The sequence below is a fragment of the Cephus cinctus genome, unplaced genomic scaffold (assembly GCF_000341935.2).
Source record: "Cephus cinctus unplaced genomic scaffold, Ccin1 Ccin1_scaffold0123, whole genome shotgun sequence".
NCBI lineage: Eukaryota > Metazoa > Arthropoda > Insecta > Hymenoptera > Cephidae > Cephus > Cephus cinctus.
Window position 1 is genome coordinate 2568396 of NW_014332857.1, and position 14143 is coordinate 2582538.

Sequence of the window (14143 nt, forward strand, 5' to 3'; positions counted from 1 at the left end):
AAATAACGCATCTTATTAGCGTCGTCTATCCCAATACGAATTAGCGGAAAGAAATTTTGAATTCTTATGGAATACAAAGAAGGTTAAATGATATATTCAGTTAATAGATTTTTTTGGGGCATTTTATGACTCATGTAGTTTCATTACTTTTTCATAATAATATATACTATGAGGCGCCTTTGTATGCGCCTATATCTTTCATATACAAATGTAATTTATCTTACACATTATTTACGAGTAATTAACTAAACAAATATATAATATATAGTAATTTACAAACGTACATAACAGGTGAATTGCATTCTCTCTTGCACTTTCTTTCCAACCGATTATGCGATAACGGCTAATAAAAGATTGTTCACATGTCATGAATTTATAATTCGAACTACTTTCTGACAGTAGGTACATCAAATTTTTATTGTTGGTCATTTAACCCGCGATTCGGTTGTACTGCAAGAAGTTGTGATAGGTTGCTATATATCTTATCAATGGATTGCATAATATTAGAAAAGTTAACTTCGCAATGCGCGATAGTCGCGGACAACGATTGTGTGCTAAACTATCTCTATTAAAGATCAATAGTGATTCAGTGAATTTCGATCATCTCAGTAGTGCTACTAGTATGTCTATAAAAAAATAAAAGTTTAATAGTACATGGATACACGAATAATATTGAATAAGATTGCTTCGTGATCCACATGAGCTAGGGTTTGAACCCAAAAATACGAGGAACAGAATCATTTGCAAATTGAAATTTTTTTTAGTTTCAAAAATGAAATTAAAATAATTAACGGGTCTTCCCTTAATGCGCCAAGTCTTGATTGCAGATCCCGAGTCAGCGATTCGATGCGGAAAAAATTATGGGAAAATGCAAACGCACCTGAGATATGGTGAAAACATGATAATATATAAAAGGGTATTTACCTCACGGAAGGTAATACAAGACTAAGAAAAAAGAAGACAACATGGTTTTCATTAGAAATAGACATGCAAAATCAATAGGCAAATGGAGTGGTACATTTTTTCTCCAATCTATTATATTATTTAATTTAGGATCAATATGTAGTAATAAGCAAGTAATTAACTAGCTGACAAATAAATATTAGGTAACTTTTACTAAACAGTATGTTATCGATCCGAAACTCGAGATAAGAGTGAGAAAAATGCGGTAATACTCAAAGAATAAGAATCATGTCCAACCGCAGTGGAAACGATGATTCTGAAATGATCTAAGCGACTGGCAGTTATAAGGAATGACTATTTCTTTTTCGTTTTATACCTTAAGCCCAAGATATTCTTTATCGAAATTATATTTCCTTATGGGCAAAGTAGAAAACTGAACAGAGTCTAGAGTCTGAAGTATTCGACCACTCTCTATTATAATGCTCATCAGGAATCCAACCGAATAGGAGGAAAGCATTTAATAATAGGATTTTTTCGTACATGTTTCAGTACGGAGATATAATGGCGTAGTTATAGTATTGTCTTTTTACGATTGATTGGGCTGACAGGCTACGTACACAGGTCCAGCGTTTTTCTTGGCGAGGTCAGTTGCCTTTTTAGCAGCATCTTTCATTTTTTCTGCTTTGTCGTGGAAACTGTGTTGAAGATCCTCTGCGGCATGACTTAACTTAGTCATTGATGGTTCACCCATCTTAGTGATAAAGTGGTAGATTTTTTTGTAAATATTAAGAAAGGTTCTTTTAAAAGAGTATTTAATTCCTGAAGGTATACTTACTCTGTCAGCAAAACCCATTTGTGATAAGTTAGGATTCATGTATTGTGCAGTGGTCGGAAACATGTGTGCCAGGACGTAATTAAAACCGCCAGACATCTTGGAGCAATTCTTTTTAAACCTATCCAGACCAAATGCCTGTATGGCACGGCTGAAACCAAATACATGACTGTCGATCCAGGCAGATCTCACTGCCACAGTCCATTTGGGATTTTCTTCGGACACTCTATAAACTACCTTTTCGATGACACTCTTTAAAAGGAAGAATTTTTGTTAATCGATATAAATAATTAGTTTCTATTGTTATTTGCTTTCAAAGTGCTCGCATTAATGTTTACCATGACTTTTGTGTATCCTAGATTCCTGGTGTAAGTTGTGAAGGTCTTTTCCTTAGGATCAACAACACTTTCTTCAACGATCTTGACAATGTTCTTACTGACAAACCTTTCGCCCCATTTGGGTACTCGATTAGTCTTGGTAAGTAGTCTTTTCGAGTAGAGTTTGCCATCTTTAACTTCTCTGGATATTGTGTCTTCCGAAAGTACATGTGAGCTGTATACAAGTTCTGTTTGGTACCTTAATATTTTAAATATACTTTTATATCTTGTTATTTTACCTATGAGGATTTGGGTAGCGATGCCAGAAACCTCGTGCCACCTGATCCCAACTAAACTGGAAGACAGTGCTGTTCTCGTAATACTTGACCATTGTACAAGAGGGTTGAAGCTGATTAATCCTTTCTTCAGTTCAATTATTCATAAACTTGTGAGGCTCCGAAAGACAATTTGTATTTAACGCCAGCTTGACTTCTGATTGTAAACCATTTTCATAAATATCCAGAGTAACTGTTTATTCTTGTGCAGCTTTCTTATTGATATCCAGAGTCTTAATCTGCCAGAAGAAAAAAATTGAGAACATTTATAACCGCAGATCACTCAATGATTCACACATTTCGTCGAAGATGATGTTCTTAGACTAATAATAACCAATATTTCATGTTGTGAAAAATCTTAGTACAACCTATAATAAAACTTTATTTTCTCGTTTATTAATATTTATCATCAATTTCTCTCGCGTTTCATAACATTGCACCACGAACTTGTTGTTAAGTCTACTATTTATTTAGATACTATAAAACCTTGTTAATATTAATCAATGAACTCAATTGGAGGGGGAATTCGATAGCTAATGAAAAGATCACATTTTGTTTACCATGCGGCTGCGCCTTTTGAATGGAACATTGAAGTGGGTGTGAAAAATAAATACACGTGCATGATCACAAGTCGGCAGACACGTGCTTTGAGTCACGTAGCTCTTCATTGCGTTTTTATGTCTCAAAACACGTGCGCTTTTCTCTTTACACATCATATAATCAGAAGCATAAACGGTATTTTTTACTGATAGAAGAAGTACCTATCGTAAAAATAAAAAGATATTTAAACAAGTCTTTGTGAGTGACCTCCTTTACAAACTGTTAGTAGAGAAGTATTTGGGACTTGGATATTTTCCAACTACAGTAGAGATGATCTTAAAACTTTTTATTTAATATCTTAACGAGCTTCAATGTCCCAGAAAAAGAAGCTGCATTCTGTTTGATATGATAAACTTACTGCAGTGAACAAAAAAATTAAATTGAAAATCACGTTTAAAGTTTCTGATCTTTTATTATGAATTAATTAATTAACCAAAGCCCAATTAGTATTACCTGCGAATTTAGCCTCTATAGGTCAAATTTACAATGACAGTTGTATTATCACTTGATACGAAGAAACACATCTTATTATATTCATGACAATTTTGGAAATAATCTTTGACCTGTATGACATATCTCAGAACTATCTATTGCATAGTATATTTAGAACACTTCAAGCAAATAAGTTTATTTTTATAAGTACCCTTTGTACCCTATCTCTGCATACAGTTATAATTTCAACAAATTGTTCCTGAACTAAAAAATTATTTTGAAGACAAATTACTCTAATTCAAAGGGTTGAATGTTTTCTTCAATGCCATCTTACCTGACAGATATAAATTAACACTTTGGAGTAACGTAAATATAAGGTATCCAAGAACAAATATTTTCTTATCAGTTTAAAATATGTTATATGAATATCTAAATAGAAAATAATGTATCAGTGACCACCATATTATATAATGCCAAATATCCCATTCTTATAATACAGTATAACAAAAAAACAATATCTTCTTATACTTTCTAATGATATGTTTGCTGATATAGTAATAGTAACAAATACAAAAAAATAAGAGCCAGAAATAAATTATTGGAAAATCTAAAACCAAAACTGACAAGATGACATGCTTTATCTTCTCATTAATAAATTAATCCTTGATTACTGTTTCAAAACATAGGCAAGCCCCCACACTCCAGGAATTGAATTAAAAAATTACATAATACAGTATTGAATAATTTACGACGACAAAGAAAGCGCATGCTTTGCATTATAAGGCATAAACGTACAATAATTTGCTTTATCATAAAGAATATGTTTAAACAGTCACGAAGAAAACAAAGAGACGTGGGAGTATAATAAAAATGAGCAAAGATCGTGAAGAACCCGGCCGGAGTAAATTTCTGGCAAAATGCCCGCTTATCAAGTATGTCTAACTACTTGTATAAAGTTATTATAATTGTTGTTAAGGTAAAAATTGTTTATAATAATGTTAACTCACCAGCTTGCTTTTCATAAATTTTGTTGCTCCAGTTTTCAGTGTCTTATAACCTCGTGTACTACTGTATCACAGTTCGAATATGCAGCACATTTGTTACATCGAACATCTTAGTATGCGATCAGCGACATCTTTATTGTGAACTATTTATTACGCAATGTTAGCAAATATTGGTTACAATTTTCCTAGATACCAAATATTTTGGGGCAGCGATATGAATAAAAAACATAATTGAGATGAATTTTAAATTTCGTGAAAACGACGTTAAGCTTGTGGATTATATAACTGGATGAATATTTTGAAAAAAAAATATCAATATGACAGATGCATTTATGGTAGCAGTTTTGCGTCTATTGGCAGCACTGTATTTGTATCTTATGAGATTATCTTGTTGGCTTCTTGGTATTATCTATTATCATTCGTATTGTTATACATATACAGATTATTAGTTAGCTTGTGTTATCTGGTTGCGAGGCTCATTTTGTTTACAAACGGTCACTTTAAATACAGAAATCATAATTGAGGATCTTTTTGGAGAAATACTGCAATTTCTTGATATTTGGAAGAATGTCGTTAAAGACGAGAAGTATGCAAAAAGTTTTGGAACCCATCGAAGTTCAGGTAATTTAAATTTTGGAAGTTTATGTCACTAATTTGGGGATGGTAAGAATTGTATTTTTACGTTGTTAAAATTTGTTAATGAAATTTTGTGTACTTCATAGATAAACAAATTGCGGCAACTACTGGCGAATGAAAGTGCTAAACCACCTGATGTTGTGTTGGTGAAATCTTTGTTTGTCGAACAACTCCAAAGTCTTGCAGATAAATTTGAAAATTTATCGAAAGAGGATGCTACGGATTATCAAGAATTGAAATCTAAAATAACAGGAATTATCGAGCAATTCTGTTCTATAAGTAATGTGAATGATTTGGTAAGACACGATTATATTTGTTGTTTGTTTAATTATGCCTTTATTCCTTGTAACTTGTAAAACTTTTTGTAATAGGTACAGAGTATCCATTGTCAGAATGGTGAAGACGTGACTACTGCACTCTTTAAGAAATTCTTATCTTGCCTAAAAACTTTGGAAAAGTTGGAATGTCTCCCTTTGAAACAGAGTCTCCAGGACTGTTGGGATTATGTCAAAGAAATGGGTGCTGTAAATGAGATTGAGGATCTTCAAAATATTAAGGTAGTAATAATAATAATAAGGTTTTACTAGATTGTTAATAATAATTGTTGTTTTAGGAAATTGGTGTTTTCATAATGGAAGTCTTTGAACCAGTGCAGCGTTACAGAAAGAACTTGGTATCAAAATTATTGTCAGAAAAAATTGGCCTGTATTCATGTCAGCTCTGTGTTAGTTTTGGAATGCTTGTACATGTCATTCAAGAGCAGCATCACCTTAATGCACCGATATATGTATGTAATCTATTCTTTTTGATGAATTTCATTATGTACGATAATACTTTGAACATCCTTACTCTGCTCATTGATATTTTCCAATTATTTATTATAAATCCTTTGAGAGTATTATGCGTATAAATTACATAATTTCTTTTAATTACAGACTTGTAAGAAGTACATATGTGAAAGATTATGTTGGTGTTTCAAGATGATAATAGAAGTATTGGACTGTGAAAATCCAACAGAGGAGGATGAAAATTTTGAAAAGGAAAATCACTTTGTATACAGGTACTATGGTGAGAAATAAAATTATTAGATAACAGTAAGCTAAAAAATTGATTAAAAATTTAATTTCATTCAGAATGGATTTGGTACTGGATATAATATCTGGTATGCCTGGAAAATCGCAGGAGGATTTGATCACAGAATGTGCTGATTTGTGGCTTGGAATAGAAGATGTATTTTCCCATGCAATGGCCATTGCCCAAGTATGTCAATTGTGCAATTTCAATGCAATCACAGCAACAAGTCAATCAATAATGTCGGAATATGAAAATTTGAAAACTCAATTGCTATCTGAAAAACCTGACCCCACATTGAATAATCTTTTCATGAATACCCTCAACGACGCTTTATACCGTCTTGAACGTAAAGTGAATATTTCTGTTTTGACTCTCGTCATGGAAGTATTTAGTGATCCATTCGGTGCACTAAGAAAGCTTGTAAAAACCTGTGGAAATTTATTGACTGCTAAGAAAAGGTCAAAAAATGATTTGAGTTCTGCTGTAGAGGAATTTGATCAAGTTACTGACAAAGCCATGCAAATAGGCATGTTCGCCATTGCTTGCTGTAAGGATATCAATAGTGAGTAGATTATTCTTATCTAATGATACATACGTATATAAAAATACTGAATCCAATTTTGAACGTGTATAGGAGTTAACAAAATTCGAAATTGCCTGGCCAGTCTTGAATCCTTGGAAACAGAACTGGTACCAGCCATCACTTCCTTTTATTTGCATCCGGATAATAAGGAAATGCAGGCTTCTGTAAAATTGTTGACCGCACAGTGGCAGTTAGAGATAAATAAACTGCATAATGTTGTCGATCTTATTATTGACTCAGCTGCATATTGTCAGGTCTGTATTTCAGCAATATGTACAAGTGCTCAATGTTTGATAACAGTTTAATTCCTCTAATTTACTGTCTAGGTAGTTTTAGATGATTTGCAAGAGCGTGTATCTGTCATGTCAGATTGTTTGGACAATAGAGAACGTGTGACACAAGCTCAGGTACATGGAATTGTACAAAGAGCAGTTTCATTATCTAGTCAATTGACAGCGACTGTCAATGATATCGGTCGAGATAATATAGAGAGGCAGACCACTATGATGATTCAGGAACTCAAAGCTGGTAAGCAATTAAAGTGGACATAAAGTTTACGCTAGAAAATAACAAATAACAAGATAAGTAGATAAAAATTAATTTCATTGGATCCTAGCAATTTTCGAGGCCGATGCAGCATCAAAGACTCTTTTGGTAGAAAATGCCACAGATCCTCAGCAACTTCGTGTGATAAAACGATGTGAACTAATTTTAAATGTCGTCAAAAGATTACAGCCAGCGTTGATTACTACAATGAATAATTCCATACTTACGAACAGTAGTTATGGTAAAGCCGGCATGGGACAGGGCGACACACTTAATGGTAAGTTTAATATTTAATTAAGATAAAATAAAACAACAGTATAAGATGTAAAAGATGCTAACAGAAACCTTTTTTAGAATCTAGACTGAGTTTTCCATCTAGCATTTTTGGACTTCCACGAGATGAGAATTCTTTAACATACATAAGAACTCCGTACACGGGTAAACACATAGACATTAATCCATATAGTTTGTACTTATCTAAATCAATTATTTTTAATTAATATCTTATAGTGAAAAGCTACAAGCCGCCATTGTCTATACAACCAGCAAATAGTCTACCAAGAGCTCCGTCCAATTTGTCTTGTCTTATTCCATATATAAAGCGAGGACGTACTATGCGTACAGAAAGATCCGTCATGTACAAGACACCAAGAAAAGCAGAGAATTCAGAAGATACGTCAATGAGAAATGAATTGAAGATGAGAAATTTATCGAGCATCAGACAGCATCTCTTTAGCAGGGATAGTTTCATCTCTCAAGACAATTTAGACTTGTCGGTTGAGAGTATCGATTTAACGAGTAAGAATACGTAGAAATAATTTTTCCATTCAAAGATATATTTCCAAATTATTTTTTGATTCAATTGTTTTAGGCATTTTGGATAAAGTGACGTCTCTCTCGGACACGCTTAATTCGAGTCTAGGAAAATCGCCTGTCTCTGCGAAGCCAACAATGAAAAATTCTCCAGACAGTTTTAAGGAACACTCGGAGAATATTAAAGTAGCTTCTGGTATTTATTTGGGTAATTTGTGCCAGAGTATGGATACGATTGGAGAGTGTTCAGGAGTTGGTGGTGGAGATGCTCCTTCGGCCATTGACGCATCTGTTAAAGTCGAAGACATACAGAGACTCGATAGAAAAATTGAGATTGCAGCGAAAAATTCACGGAGAATAATTTTTCCTTGATTTTTAGAAGGAGCAATGAGTGACGCAGCATTAACTAATAATCCGTCCAATTAATGAATTTATGAGAATTTCATAATGAAATCTTTCATTACGATTAACGTTGACATAGATTTATACACACGTCTATTTTTATATAAAGAAATCAAAAAGTTTATTCACGAAAAAAAAAGAACCGAGAAACTGTAAAATGTTCGACTCGAGATTGAACCAAGATTCTACTGCACTCCCGCTATACAGTTAATTTAAAGATTTCCTCCAATCAGCAAGGTAATCGTTTGGCAATAACCAGTGATGTATTTTCGGAGTAGTTGAATCTTACTTCAATATCGAATCTTAATAATAAAATATTTAAGTGATAGTGATTAGATACGAAAGATTACAGAGTGTATACGGCGCATTTCTAAACAGCCAAGTACTCATTCGCAAATAGGAAATAGATAAATTCTAATATTTAGTACGATTTCATGTATTTTTCTACCAATAGTGTTGTACGCATTTTGTTTCATTTGAGCAATTAATTAAACCTTTGCCAAAATTAAAATACGTGTTTTTTGCATGTAATTATAACAATTTGAAATTCGCTCTCAATTATGCCAGACATTTTATTGGCTTCATGATCTCGTTTATACGACGGTCTTATTAAACGGGTTTAGTTAACACTGATTTCAAGGAATAGACAAATAATAGACATTTGTACTTGTAAGGAATATTTTGGATTGGTCAATTCCATCAGATCAATATTAACTAGCCCGGTTTAAAACAGCCGTGTAAACGTAGTCATTACTTTTTTATATATCGACAGTTCGATATTGCGATATATCTCGAAACTAGTCGAGCTCATGTGACACTCTCATAGTAGGAGTTCAGTTGGGAAGACAATTTTTGCAGACGTTTCTCTGATAGTAGAAAATTTTTAAAAATGGGAGCTTCTGTGGTGGCTGTGCTCGTCTTTACAATCTTGTGGGGTGTAGTGGGCATTGTTCTGCCATTTTTCGTTCCCAAGGGTCCAAATCGCGGGTGAGTATATCATTTTAATACTTTAGGCCCATCCCACTTTATCAGTCAAAATTTTGGAATATTTTGAAAACCTATTAATTACTCAAAATTCTCGTACCTAGAAGGTTCTTCGATCATATTAATGCTTCAAGTTAATACTTGATGTCATTTTTAAAAGCAGAAATAGAAATTGGGACGTTCAAAGGTGTTTTTCTCTGAATGCAAAACTACAGCAGTAATTTGAAAGTGTTTTATGTTTGAGTATAGTTTTTCTCTCTTCATTTCAGAATCCTACAATTGATATTGATATTAACAGCATTTACTTGTTGGTCATTGTAAGTATCTACAGTACGGTGAACAAGATATAAGGAATAAAGAATCTCACAGGCTAACTTGTTACGTTTTAGCTGGTTGTGCTGTTACATGGCTCAAATGAACCCATTCTTTGGACCGAAGTTGGAGCGTAAGACAATTTTAATGATGGCTCGTGAATGGGTAGGTGTCAAGTTTATTTAATAAATTGAAAGTATTAACTATGACTTATAAATTAAACTTGTGTTTCAGGGAAATCCTATCGCGCCCTAAATACACAAGCATCGTATGGATACTCTTGTAAATAAACAAAATGCAGAAATAAATTCTAGCTAATAATTCCCTTAAAGAGTCAAGTTAAAGTGAACTATGATTATAATATATAGTGTAGAAGTATTAATTAATGGTGTATCATATGAAATGGGTTAAGGTCACGTTCTGTTTGTAAAATGTAAGAATTTTTATTTTCCAAGTTCAGATATATTTTGAACTAAAGTATATTTTGCAAATTATACCATTATGTCACGAAGGAAAGATTCCAAAAATTCTTACAAAATTTCTATTTATTAAAACAGAGGGACCTGCTGCTATGGTTATATTGTTATACTGTTGCATATCTTAATTGAGCAGTCGGTAGCTGAATTTACTGTACCAATAACTCGTATAGAATTAAAGATACTGAAAACCTGATAATGAGAATACTATGTTAATTATTTGACGATAAATTCAAAATAAGTAGTACACATCTTGAGAAAAATTGGGAAGCTGTGATATTATATGTGAGTATGATGTAGGTGAAAGTTGTAGTTCCAGTTGTCGCCACTCGAGGTGCAAATATTCCAAGTTAGACTTTTGATAATTGGTTGAGTGATTCGCGGGAAGTAGCAAAACGTTGAAGATAATAAAAGAAAGGAGCTTTAAAGTTTTTAAAAGAGAATGAAGAAGGTAGGAAAGAATGTTGTGAAATCGGCCCCTCCCCGCCCATTTCCGTGAGGTCCTACCTCTCCAGGAAGGAGCTAAGGACCCTCCGAGGTTCAACGGAGGACCGCGTTTTGGGGACTGAAGAAAAAAACCGAGTCCTGACCCTCCTCCGATTTAGAGGGTTCTGCACTTCGACAAATTTTACAATTTCCAGCGCCTCTGTTACCCACTGGGATTCCTGCTTTCTCAATGTTAATATATACAAGTTTTAAAAGTAACAATATTAAAAGTAATGCACATGTTGATTGCAATTTATTCTTGATTTATTTATATAACGTTAATTGCAGTACATTGACGTTTCATAAATGAGAGCTAAATTGCAACTATCTCTAATAGTTAAAAAACACTATATTCTGATTCTTTCTGAATTCCAAATTCACCGCGGCGTTACCTCACAAATGTCAAACTGATTGCGCTCCGTAAACTCGCGCGCGAAACTTCAATTTCACAATGAACATCAACGGCCAATGGACACTTCGGAAAAGCAACAACAATGCTTCGGTAATTTCGAGAAAAGGTAAAATGACTTTTTTTTGGAATGGGAAAGAAGACTAGTTTTACTAAAGGTATAATCTGAAAAATTAATAGGAAAAATTAAAAATATAACTAGCTGTGGTATGTTAGCAATGGTACCGTTCTCTCCTGGATCTTGTAAATGACCAATGACGTTTGTAGGAAATAGAGGCGCCAGAGTCGCAAGAAAACACCAGTGACGTCAGTAGTGACGCGCAATATCAGTGAGAAAAACAATAATGGAGGCTTGCAATGCTGTTGAACGCGAAGTTGATAAAGTTTTATTAAAATTTGGAGCAATAAACGAACATGCAGGCACTGTGTTGCGTGACCTTATCAATCATATTGAGTCCTTAAAAAAGGAACTAGAAGAAGGTACTCGACAGTTTTGTTATATTCCAGCAACTGTAATTAGAACAAAGCATCTCTTCTGTATTTTGCAAAACGTTGCGTTGTCCTTATTGGATATATCTTTATTTTTCTATATCCTGTACACGACACAGTTGTTACGCGAAATTAGTACTTTTGTAATTTGTTATTTATCATTTATTTTATATCATTAGCCTTGTCTTATTTACTTTCTAATACTTGGAGTTGTATGTCATATACATTGATGGATGGAACACTTATGACATGCATTTCTCAAAAATGGCATCTTTCAAACAGCACCATCCGATCATGAACTAACACCAGGACAGGTTCAAGTTTTGAAACAAGCAATGACTAAAGTCAGAGATACGGTACAACGCTTGGCAACAGATCACCGGGATCTTCACAGTACTGTCTCCAAAGTTGGCAAGGCAATAGACAGAAACTTTATTGCAGACTTTGCTAGTACGAGTCGTGAGGATGTATTCTCCGGACCAGAAAAGACTCATCTCCTCAATGAAGTTATTTGTCGGCACTTTTATCGTCAGGGAATGTTTGACATTGCTGATGAATTAGCAGCGGTAAATATAGATTCGACATTGAATTATTATAACTAATGATCTCGTTGCTCATATAATATATATATTTCAGGAAGCTTCTATAGAGAGCGATGAAGGCTCAAAGGAGCCATTTGCAGGATTGAATCATATATTGGATTGTCTTAAGCAAAGAAACCTAGAACCAGCTTTAGAATGGGCCAGACATTTCAGAGAACCTCTTTTAGCAATGGTAAATATATACATTAATTAATTTTATACTCTAAACTTACATTATAAATGTATTCAGGATTCCTCTCTGGAATTCAAACTACACAGACTACACTTCATAAGACTAGTGCAACAGGGCCCAAGTAAACAGGCAGAAGCTATAATGTATGCTCGCAAGCATCTCACAGAGTTTGTAAGTCGTCATGAAAAGGAAGTTCAATCCTTGATGGGCACTTTACTGTATCTGCCAAACGGAATACAGTCTTCTCCGTACAGTCACCTTTTAGATCCCACGTTATGGCTTGACATTCATGACGTATTCGCCAAAGATGCCTGTATGCTATTTGGACTCAGTGTAGACAGTCCATTATCTGTATGGCAAGTTTTGACTTCGTCGTACAACCTCTTTTAATATTTCTAATTCATTCTACGAATCTCTATATAATAATATCCTTTGCAGTATAAATGCTGGATGCACAGCCTTGCCGGCATTACTAAACATAAAACAAGTAATGCAACAGAGACAGGTTACTGGTATTTGGAATGGCAAGGACGAACTTCCGGTAAGGTTTCCTGTCTGCTTCGCCTTATATTTTATTTACTGTATCTCTAATTAATACGTTATCTACAGATCGAAATTGACTTAGGAAAACAGAGTCAGTATCATTCGGTATTCGCCTGTCCGATTCTTCGTCAGCAAAGCACTGAAAATAATCCGCCAATGAAACTGGTCTGTGGTCACGTGATATCGCGGGACGCTCTCAATAAACTCACAAGCGCGAACAAGTAAGTCGCTCGAGGAATGCGAGGTCATGGTGCACCGATATCGAAATCACTTTTTAAAAAGGAACCAATTTATTTCCAGGCTCAAGTGTCCGTACTGTCCCGTTGAACAGAATCCGGAAGACGCTCGACTCATCTACTTCTAGATCATCGAAGGCCACTTACCTGTGATATATACTATTTGTTACAAATACACTGTTTGCGTAAGCGTATAATAACAATAATAGGTTCTTTTCATCTGTCGAATCTGCGTTCCAAAATGCTACAACTACTCTTTCTATTTCATTGGTCAAAGCCGGTCAGCCATTTTATTTTCGAATAGGTGGGGCGTAGAGATAAACCATTCGGATTATAAAGTATGAGAGTTATAAACTGGCAGTTAATTGACTAACTGGTCCTGAATCCATTTTGACTTTTGAACAAATAATTTATCATGATTTCTTTGTTCAATATTTTTGAGATAGATGGAGTCGCATTGTGTGATACAAGGTGAAGATGTTTTTGTTCTGGTAACATAGTTAAAGGTGCTTTGTACTCGGGTAGCACTAAAAACTAATTTATCCTTTGAAATTAGGACTGGATTAGATTGAATAATTATAGACTAATTGTGACTTCTAGATTAAGGAGCAATCTTCGTATACATAAAATCACGATATATTTATTATTTAGTAGGAGCCTTGTTGGTTTCACGTTTGAAGGTATTTCTTTTATTATTTCTTCTCTTGTACCTCCCAACTTTCTCTTCTTCTTTTCTACACTCTTCTCTATCTCTTTCTATCCTCTTCCTGATCTTTTCGTGTGTACGATTCTTTTGTAAGTAACATGAACTAGATAGTCATTAGGCGATAGACACATTTGAACATTATTAATTTTATTAATCTGTTTTATATACTGATGAGGATACGTGCTGAAATAAATGTTACTTATGAAAATGATTACTGAAAATATTCTTTTTTTTGTTTTTTATATAGTTAC

At 34.0% G+C, this 14143-nt stretch overlaps 4 protein-coding genes across 7 annotated transcripts; 3 read left to right on the forward strand and 1 right to left on the reverse strand.

The window, feature by feature from the left end:
- Positions 1 to 100: 100 nt before the first annotated feature.
- LOC107275133 (protein preli-like) lies at positions 101 to 4577 on the reverse strand. Of its 3 annotated transcripts, none has more exons than XM_015754957.2 (5): positions 4427 to 4577; positions 2352 to 2626; positions 2074 to 2287; positions 1739 to 1987; positions 101 to 1654 (listed from the first exon to the last, which is right to left on the reverse strand). In XM_015754957.2, the coding sequence occupies exons 2-5, from the start codon at positions 2441 to 2443 to the stop codon at positions 1490 to 1492; spliced, it is 720 nt and encodes a 239-aa protein (XP_015610443.1). In that variant the 5' UTR covers positions 2444 to 2626; positions 4427 to 4577; the 3' UTR covers positions 101 to 1489. The 3 variants fall into 3 exon arrangements, with proteins under 3 accessions (XP_015610443.1, XP_024935588.1, XP_024935587.1); XM_025079820.1 differs by lacking the exon at positions 4427 to 4577 and adding an exon at positions 2948 to 2967; XM_025079819.1 differs by lacking the exon at positions 4427 to 4577 and adding an exon at positions 2722 to 2858.
- LOC107275131 lies at positions 3345 to 8988 on the forward strand. The gene is made up of 14 exons (XM_015754955.2): positions 3345 to 3796; positions 4106 to 4351; positions 4934 to 5044; positions 5146 to 5355; positions 5431 to 5616; positions 5673 to 5846; positions 5995 to 6119; positions 6193 to 6695; positions 6768 to 6970; positions 7043 to 7244; positions 7333 to 7539; positions 7617 to 7700; positions 7773 to 8060; positions 8134 to 8988. The coding sequence occupies exons 3-14, from the start codon at positions 4991 to 4993 to the stop codon at positions 8445 to 8447; spliced, it is 2550 nt and encodes an 849-aa protein (XP_015610441.1). The 5' UTR covers positions 3345 to 3796; positions 4106 to 4351; positions 4934 to 4990; the 3' UTR covers positions 8448 to 8988.
- Positions 8989 to 9276: 288 nt separating this feature from the next.
- LOC107274860 (V-type proton ATPase subunit e 2) lies at positions 9277 to 10445 on the forward strand. The gene is made up of 4 exons (XM_015754420.2): positions 9277 to 9464; positions 9731 to 9778; positions 9851 to 9938; positions 10008 to 10445. The coding sequence occupies exons 1-4, from the start codon at positions 9367 to 9369 to the stop codon at positions 10026 to 10028; spliced, it is 255 nt and encodes an 84-aa protein (XP_015609906.1). The 5' UTR covers positions 9277 to 9366; the 3' UTR covers positions 10029 to 10445.
- A 1009-nt stretch (positions 10446 to 11454) lies between these two features.
- Positions 11455 to 14103, forward strand: LOC107275099 (protein RMD5 homolog A). 2 transcript variants are annotated; one of them, XM_015754883.2, is made up of 7 exons: positions 11455 to 11624; positions 11916 to 12199; positions 12270 to 12407; positions 12465 to 12763; positions 12846 to 12948; positions 13017 to 13171; positions 13233 to 14103. In XM_015754883.2, the coding sequence occupies exons 1-7, from the start codon at positions 11489 to 11491 to the stop codon at positions 13312 to 13314; spliced, it is 1197 nt and encodes a 398-aa protein (XP_015610369.1). In that variant the 5' UTR covers positions 11455 to 11488; the 3' UTR covers positions 13315 to 14103. The 2 variants fall into 2 exon arrangements, with proteins under 2 accessions (XP_015610369.1, XP_015610370.1); XM_015754884.2 differs by having other exon boundaries at positions 13251 to 14103.
- The last annotated feature ends 40 nt before the right edge of the window (positions 14104 to 14143 follow it).

Bases quoted from the DNA above. Each gene is read 5' to 3' on its own strand.
- LOC107275133 (XM_015754957.2), bottom strand. From the start codon at position 2,443: ATGGTCAAGTATTACGAGAACAGCACTGTCTTCCAGTTTAGTTGGGAT. The intron at 2,288-2,351 runs GTAAAATAACAA...ACTTGTATACAG, and splicing joins CGCTACCCAAATCCTCATAG to CTCACATGTACTTTCGGAAG. The intron at 1,988-2,073 runs GTAAACATTAAT...TTCCTTTTAAAG, and splicing joins TAGGATACACAAAAGTCATG to AGTGTCATCGAAAAGGTAGT.
- LOC107275131 (XM_015754955.2), top strand. From the start codon at position 4,991: ATGTCGTTAAAGACGAGAAGTATGCAAAAAGTTTTGGAACCCATCGAA. The intron at 5,045-5,145 runs GTAATTTAAATT...TGTACTTCATAG, and splicing joins TGGAACCCATCGAAGTTCAG to ATAAACAAATTGCGGCAACT. The intron at 6,696-6,767 runs GTGAGTAGATTA...GAACGTGTATAG, and splicing joins TTGCTGTAAGGATATCAATA to GAGTTAACAAAATTCGAAAT.
- LOC107274860 (XM_015754420.2), top strand. From the start codon at position 9,367: ATGGGAGCTTCTGTGGTGGCTGTGCTCGTCTTTACAATCTTGTGGGGT. The intron at 9,465-9,730 runs GTGAGTATATCA...TCTTCATTTCAG, and splicing joins CCCAAGGGTCCAAATCGCGG to AATCCTACAATTGATATTGA. The intron at 9,939-10,007 runs GTAGGTGTCAAG...CTTGTGTTTCAG, and splicing joins TAATGATGGCTCGTGAATGG to GGAAATCCTATCGCGCCCTA.
- LOC107275099 (XM_015754883.2), top strand. From the start codon at position 11,489: ATGGAGGCTTGCAATGCTGTTGAACGCGAAGTTGATAAAGTTTTATTA. The intron at 12,764-12,845 runs GCAAGTTTTGAC...TATCCTTTGCAG, and splicing joins GACAGTCCATTATCTGTATG to TATAAATGCTGGATGCACAG. The intron at 13,172-13,232 runs GTAAGTCGCTCG...CTTTTTAAAAAG, and splicing joins AAACTCACAAGCGCGAACAA to GAACCAATTTATTTCCAGGC.